This window comes from Zingiber officinale, chromosome 5A (genome assembly GCF_018446385.1).
Source record: "Zingiber officinale cultivar Zhangliang chromosome 5A, Zo_v1.1, whole genome shotgun sequence".
Classification (NCBI taxonomy): domain Eukaryota; kingdom Viridiplantae; phylum Streptophyta; class Magnoliopsida; order Zingiberales; family Zingiberaceae; genus Zingiber; species Zingiber officinale.
In genome coordinates, this window is record NC_055994.1 from 16,783,934 (window position 1) to 16,792,011 (window position 8,078).

The window sequence follows — 8,078 nt, forward strand, 5'->3', positions numbered from 1 at the left end:
GCACCAACTGATCCTCTCCTTATTTCTAAGGACTCTTCTTCTGAAGCGGTTGCTCCCCTATGAAGATGCAAGAGGTGTTACTTGTCCTCCCTGCCTAAATTCTAGGGGAACCCTCATCTCCCATTCTTGTGTCCTCTCCCACCTTACACCCGTCCAAGAAGAGGCTGGGTGGGATCTTCCAAGTGAACTTTATCTACTTGTCCAAGAGGACACTTCCCAATCGCCTGAGCCTATGGTTGGTGCCACTTTACCTTTGTCTGCTTTCATCACTACTCCTTCGGAGGAAGCTCTGACCTCAACCTCTAAGGTAGAGCCTAAAAGCAAATTCTCCACCATCTATAACCTCCCATCCGCTCCCATTGTAACTTCCCCCTCTCTAACTCCTCTATCCAGTGGTCACATATTGCTAATGGTCCAAATGATGGGGGCTTCGGAGGATGCCACGGTAAGACTCGATGATCTTACGCTGGTAGAGATGGTGGATGAATACTATGTGAACTCTACTATGGTAAACTTTTAAGTTTTTAACTATCTTTTATTCTACCTATCTCTTGATGACCCTTGTCTTGTAGAAATGGACGTTCGACTAGGCATGGTATAGAAAGTCACAGTTATACTGCGAGAGAATGAAGACTTAAAGAAATGTTGATATGCAGTGGGCGCGTCCGGGTCTCCGGGCCACCCAACCCCAGAAAGAGTGGCTCAATTGCACCGATTGAGCTAGTTGGAAAAAGAACTCTAAGAGGTTCTATTAGTGAGCCAAGTTGATCTAGAGCTAGCGGAGAGATCTGAGGCCACTCTAAAGACTACCGAAGATAGGATCCACTCTGTGACTACTCGCTGAGCACGCATATTAACCGACCTAGATGAGAAGACCGCAAAAGTCTAGCATCTCTCCTCTCAATTGGAAGAATCAAAAGCCAACATGTCATGGAGCTAACTTCCCAAACTCAATTAGCTGTTGAGTGGAAACAAAAACTAGACACTCAAGAGACTGAGATAAAATTACTTTGGGAGGATTTAGAAACCAATCGAAGTGTTTTGACTATAGCCAAGTCTGAAGTCGTGAATCTTTCTACTGAACTGGCCATAGTCCAAGCAGTGCTCACTACTTACCATGTAGGGGAAGACAAGTGGTTTGAAGCAAGGAAGGGCGCCCATTTTAAGTCACCTGACTTTACTATGCCTATCGTCAACGCTATTAACATCACTCTTCTTCATGGAGGCAAATGTGCAGTCACGCAGTTGAAATAGGGAGGCTATTTGACCTCAGAGCCCTCGCCTCTATTTCTTGATCACCAACGACTGCTCAAGGACCGTTGACCTGGCCTATTTCCTATTTTAAAATAGTTATTTAAGGTGCCACCCATGAACAACGCGTAGTTTAACCTTTTCCACATAGCTAAAATCATTTTCTTTAGCGCATTTTGAAGTTATGCTTGTTGGAATGTATACTAAAAGCCTAGATTTTTGTATAAACATTTACTTATAAATAATAATCATATTGATCAAATATCTATATTTATAAGTTAAATGTAGTTGTTCAATTAATTTATATTGTAGATAACATGGTGTGTGGTGTCACACACAGAAGATCATGTTATCAATTCCTTATAAATTATAAAGAGTAGCTCACGACTGAGATGGAAAGGAACAACCCCTTGGAATAGTCATAGTGTAATTAGGTATTAGTTTATCTTGACTGATAAATTACACTAGTACACTCTGAGTGTATTGAGCAGGACCATTTTAGGTAAGTTTTTTTTATACTGACTTAATAAAAGAACAATACCTTAGTTATTATGGAAGTCTGTGCTCTTAATCCTAATATAATAACAAGCACATATATTTAGTATTTATTTCTTTGAATTATCAAAGGGTGAGATTTGGCTCGATAAATCAATAGACCGATAAGTTGGAAAATGATATTGCTTATAGTGTATGTTGTCGATTATAGAAGGAAACTGTGTCCTAGTAATCTAGGTTGATAATGTCCCCAACAGGAGCTCATAAGGATTGTCATGTTAAACCCTGCAGGTGGACTTAGTCTGACACGATAATAAGGTTGAGTGGTTCTACTCTTGGACTAAGATATTAATTAAAGTGAGTTGTCAGTAACTCAATTAATTAGTGGACATCCGACATCTTAAACACAGGGAGATTAACACACTCATGATAAGAAGGAGCCCAAAATGTAATTTGGGATTGGTGCGGTAGTTCAATAATAATTCTTTAGTGGAATGAATTATTATTGATGAAATTAAGTTGAGTGTTCGGAGCGAACACTAGAAGCTTAATTTCATCAGGAGACCAAAACCAATTCCTCCTCTCGGTCCCTATCATAGCCTCTTGTTTATAAAGTATTATACCCACCTTTATACCCATCCTAAGGTGGCCGGCAAAGCAAGCTTGGAACCCAAGCTTGGACCAGCCAAGCAAACAGGATGAGCCAAGTTGTGTGGCCGGCCCTAGCTTGAATCCAAGCTTGTTCTGACTGGCCACATTAAATCAAAAAGGATTTTATTTTTTAAAATATTTCTTATGTGGATACCATGATTTTAAAAGAGAGTTTAAAATTTAAATCTTTCCTTTTATAACTTTCTACAAAATATTAAGTGAAAGGTTTGATATCTTTCCTTATTTGTAGTTAAAAGGAAGATTTTAATTTTTGATAAAACTTTCCTTTTATGAAACCATCCTCATGATTTTAAAAGAGAGTTTTAAAATTAAATCTTTGCTTTTATAGTTTCTACAAAAGATTAAGAAAAAGTTTGATATCTTTCCTTATTTGTAGATTGAAAGGAAGATTTTAATTTTGATAAAACTTTCTTTTTATGAAACCATGTTCATGATTTTAAAAGAGAGTTTTAAAATTAAATTTTTCCTATTATAGTTTCTACAAAAGATTAAGAAAAGATTTGATATCTTTCCTTATTTGTAGATTGAGAAGAAGATTTTAATTTTAAAGATAACTTTCCTTTTTGGAAATCATCCACATGTTTTAATAGAGAGATTTTAATTTATAATATTTCCTTTTATAACCAACCATGAAGGGAAAAATTTATAGTGAAATTTTTATTTTAAAAAAATTTCTGAAAAGAAATAAGGAAGTTTTAATTTTGTGTTTAAAACTTGCCTAATTTGGAGTTCTTAAGGTGGCCGGCCATAGAAGGGGTTAAAAGGATTTTTTTTTAATTTTCCTTATTAACTAAGGGCAAGGAAAATAAAGGGAATTTTAATTATAATTAAATTTCCTTATTTTCTATGACCAAGGATTATAAAAGAGAGGGAAGGGGTGCCTTCATGGGGATAACTCTCTTCTATTTTTCCTCTCTCTTTTCTTCCTTGGTAGTGGCCGGCCATATGATCTCTCCTTCTTCTCCTTTCTTCCTCCTCAGTGGCCAAACCTCATCAACCTCTAGGAGCTTGTTTTGGTGGCCGGATCTAGCTTGGAGAAGAAGAAGAGAAAGGAGGATTTTGTTTCCTAGTTTTCCTTGGAGCTTGGTTGGTGGCCGAGACTTATTTTTCTTGGAGAAAGTTGCTTGGCTGAAACTTGGTAGAAGGCAGAAGAAGGGCTTGGGTGGTTCTCATCTCAATAGATCGCTGCCCACACGACGTCCGAGATAAGAAGAGGAATACGATAGAAGACCAAGAGGTTGTTGCTTACAAAGAAATGTATAACTATTAATTCTATTCCGCATCATACTAGTTTTCTTTGTATAGGTTTGAAATACCAAACACAAGAGGCTAAAGATTCTAGATTTTCGGATTTGTAATTCAAAGTTGTGTTTCTTTTCTTTTATTTTTCAATCTTGTGATTCGATTGTTTTTTTGGTTAAACCTAGAGTTATATAAGGAAATTAAATATTGAATTTCATTAAGAGGCTTTGTCTAGGCAGTGGTGGATGTTCCCATACCCAAGAAGGCAAAGTGCCTCGTCATGTTTGACCTGGGAGCTGATTTTTGAAATAAATATTTAATTAAATTTGTAACCTAGGTGGATTTGGATCTATAATGTTAAGTATCGTTTGTGATCCAAGTCTAAACCACTAAGAACAGATAAGTTAAATTTGTAATCAATAATGTTAAGTTCTGTTTGTGATTCCAAATTTAATTTCTAAAGAATACAATAGGTTGTTAGGAAATGTTCGACACTTGTACAAAATTTTTGTATAGTGGAACCGATATGATCTTCCTAGGACCAACCAACAATTGGTATCAGAGCTAGGGTTTGCCTCTATGTGTTTGGTTTTCAGTTTAATTATGCACATGTCATAAATAATTTAGGCAGGATAATAGTAGGATGTGCTAACTTTGTGGGTGCAGGCTCCAACTATTATGGCTTATAGATATTGTGTGTGATTGGACCCTGTCAAGGGCATTTTTGTGTGTGCATGATTGTATGTATTAAATATAGCAGGAGCTGTATTAGTTTTAGGATTTTACATTTTTGTTTCTATCTAGATTACATGTACATTCCTTTGTGGGATATAGGATCAATATATGTAAAATTTTATTTTTTTCATAGATCGTATCCTTGCGAGGCGTGGTACTACTGGACGACTAGAGGCACAGTGGAAAAGGAAGCTCGATGGACCTGACAGCATGAACCCTTGGGCTGGCAGCACATGAAGGACAGTGATGGAAGAAGCCATAATAGTTGGAAAATTAATTTCCATATTATTACTTTTATTTACTGTGATGTGATGTGTACTTGCTAGGTTAAAATTCCTCACCTTAAATAACTAAGTGGGAGAGGGATTAGTAGATAAATTTCACGGTCTCCATTACTGGTTTGTAAGTGATGCGACAAACTTGCGTGTTGGCTCTGAGTGCCTCCCTCCCCATCGGATGAGTTTGTTTGCAGATCACTAGATTAAACTTCCTTTATGGATGGTTATAGGAAATTGATTAGGAGCATGTGATCTTCCCCATCGGAAGGGGCACAATCTTATTTAATGGACTAAGTATCAAGTAATGGTATACACTTAGGCGCATTTAATAGTATCCTCCCCATCGGAGTCACTACTATTATTTGTGTGACCGAAGGAAAATCAACTATTAATTTGTCATAAAGAAAGGTTGACAAGATAATAAAATTAAAACCCCCTCTTACAAATGTATGATTTTGTATACGTCCACACTATCGTGACATACAAAATTCATAGTGTTTGAGGTAATTTTATTTGTCAGGTTGACAAGATAATAAAATTAATGGGTAAAACCCCTCTTACAAATGTTTGGATTTGTATACGTCCACACTATTGTGGCATACAAAATTCACGGTGTTTGAGGTAATTTTATTTGTCATAAAGAGAGATTGACAAGATAATTAATGGGTAAAATCCTCCTCTTACAAATGTTTGAATTTGTATACGTCCACACTATCATGGCATGCAAAATTCACGGTGTTTGAGGTGTTGGTGAATTTAAATGATATTGTTTTGAAGAATCAATATTATTTTAAATTCAAAGTTTTGACCAAATATTTGATCAAAGAAAGACCAACTATTAATTTTATTTGTCATAAAGTTAGGTTGACAAGACAATAAAATTAATGGATAAATCACTGGATTTTGAGGTGTTGGTCTTGACCAAATATTTTTGGGATTCTTAGGATTTCAAATGTTTGTCAATTCCCTAGCTGTTATACTATAGAATAGACTTAGTAGTCCCAATAATGATTGGAAACAAAACTTGGACACGAAGGTGGACTGTCCTCTCCGAACTGAGAACAATGAAGGTGTTTTTTTATATAGTTGTTGAAACATGTTTGATGGTGTTATCTATCAGTACCTGGTGTGTAGATACGGGAACCACTAATCATGTTTGTAATTCATTACAGGGGTTCCAAGAAGTCCGACAACTATATGAAGGAGAAATCACCGTCTACATGGGCACTACTGCAAATATAGCAGTTGTTGCAGTGGGAGATGTTTATTCTATGATAGGAATAAAACATGGATTTTGAGAAATTGTCTTTACATACCAAGTTTAGAAAGAACTAGATTTCAGTCTCTAAACTATTCAAAGAACTTGATATTCTGTCTCTTTTGATAATAAAGTTGTTATCAAGAAAAAGAGAAAAGTTATCTGTTCTGGTACGTTGGTTGGCAATCCAATAAATTTCACGATGCAACAAATGGAAATTAATAACACATCTTCTAACTCTAATAAGAGAAAGCAACATTCAGAAATGAACCAATTATATTTGGTGTAACTCCTCACCGCCCCCATGGGGATGGTCTACAGGGTTCATAACTACTCCTCTTACTACAGGATGCTTACCTAGCCAACACTTAGATCTGGCTCTACCCAAACATTTTTGGTTCACCCCAACACTACCCACTTGTTCGACTGTTGCTAAGCAGTTTTTGGATATCAAACGGACCTCCCTAGATGGTAATCTTAATGTGGCCGATTTACCTTCTTTTGCTATCAGTTTCACTACAGCACCTGCTGCTCTAGCTAATTGTCCACCCTTTCCAAGTGTAATTTCTATGTTATGTATGACTGTGCCTAAGGGGATATCGGTTGAAGTGGATTCTTCTTTTTTATCAATAAAAACCCCTTCCCAAACTATACAAGCTTCTTCTAAAGCATACGACTTTCTAGATGTATATGATGATATCTAGACAGATGGATCTTATATAAATCGTATGATGAAGTACCACATGAGTGGATATATAGGAATCCAAATCTGCTGAATCACTCATGTTATGATCTTCTACATCCTAGGTCTCCCCATTCCATCATCTGGCTTATGTTCTTCATGTAGCATTCAGACCGAATGACTCTATGAAATTACGTCGATACTTCCACATATTATGGGTAACGTAGGAGAGATCTCTCTTTTTCCCCGGGGGTATCTTAATTACTACCACTGCTTAGCTTTCAATTCACCTCTGACCATCAAATTAAATGTGAATAACCCGTCCTCCTCTCTTTGAAACAAGGGGCACTTCCGGTTCTATGTGTGCTTCAAACAATTTTAACTTCTCCATATTACCATATATATAGAGTCAATAATTTTCTATGAGAACTACTGAACTCAATCACTTGCTGTCGTTACTCAACAGTTTTCTGTTGAGGTCTATCCCGTAGAGGTGCTCAAATTGGATAATCAAGCCCACCACGTAAACACTCATAAACTGCTCTACCGTAGTTTTTTGCGGATAATCCCAATTTTGGTTTAATAGTACATCCCAATAGGGGACGACCATACTTGTTCAACTTATCTTTTTCAACCTGAATGCCGTGAGGCGGGCCTTGGAAAGTTTTGGAATAGGAAGTAGGAATTTGCAGATCCTCCAAACGTAGAGCGCATAAGGCTTTGAAACCAAACACATTACCCACAATGGAAGTAAACATGTTAGTAACAGAACCTTCTTCAAAAAGGACTAAAGGATAAGCTACATAAGCAATATATTGATTATCCTCCCCAATAACAACCTCGATGTGGTAGCATCGCCCTTTGTAATGATCAAGACTGGTAAGTCCATCTGTCCACACAGTTGTCCATGTAACAGTAGAAGAATCGGCAGCTACCGCAGCCCCTGCTTCTTCGGGTGGAACTCCAGGTTGAGGAGTTACTCGGAATGCTGCCAAGATATCAGTATCTTTGACTTTGTTGTCAGGAGTATAATAAGTCAATTTATAATCTTTAACACCAGCTTTAAATCCAACACTTGCTTTAGTCTCTGTTTGTGGTGACATAAGTCCCTCCCTACAACTCATGAATTAAGAACTTTTGGGTTCATTGGTGGTGGAAAACTTTCCAACATGCGAGTCTTGCTTGGAAGGAAAAATGACTAAGAGGACTTTTAAGTCTAAGGGGGTATAGAGCCAAAGATATGTTAGAATTGGTTCATTCTGATTTGTGAGGACCTATGACTATCCAGGTAAGAGGTGGTTTCGAATATTTCGTCTCTTTTATAGATGACTATTCGAGATACGAGTACATTTACTTGATGCGCCGCAAGTCTAAATACTTTGATAAGTTCAAAGGGTACAGGGTTGATGCGGAGAAATGCCAAGGTAAAAGTATCAAGACACTACGGTGAGATTGTAGTGGCGAG

The 8,078-nt window shown here is 37.1% G+C and overlaps 1 protein-coding gene across 1 annotated transcript; it reads right to left on the bottom strand.

Annotated features, from left to right (window-relative positions):
* Positions 1-7,110: 7,110 nt before the first annotated feature.
* On the bottom strand, positions 7,111-7,741 carry LOC121979441 (ribulose bisphosphate carboxylase large chain-like). Its single transcript, XM_042531432.1, has one exon. The coding sequence runs from the start codon at positions 7,735-7,737 to the stop codon at positions 7,111-7,113; it is 627 nt and encodes a 208-aa protein (XP_042387366.1). The 5' UTR covers positions 7,738-7,741.
* Positions 7,742-8,078: the final 337 nt, after the last annotated feature.

Coding starts and splice junctions, on each gene's coding strand:
- LOC121979441 (XM_042531432.1), bottom strand. CDS start 7,737: ATGAGTTGTAGGGAGGGACTTATGTCACCACAAACAGAGACTAAAGCA.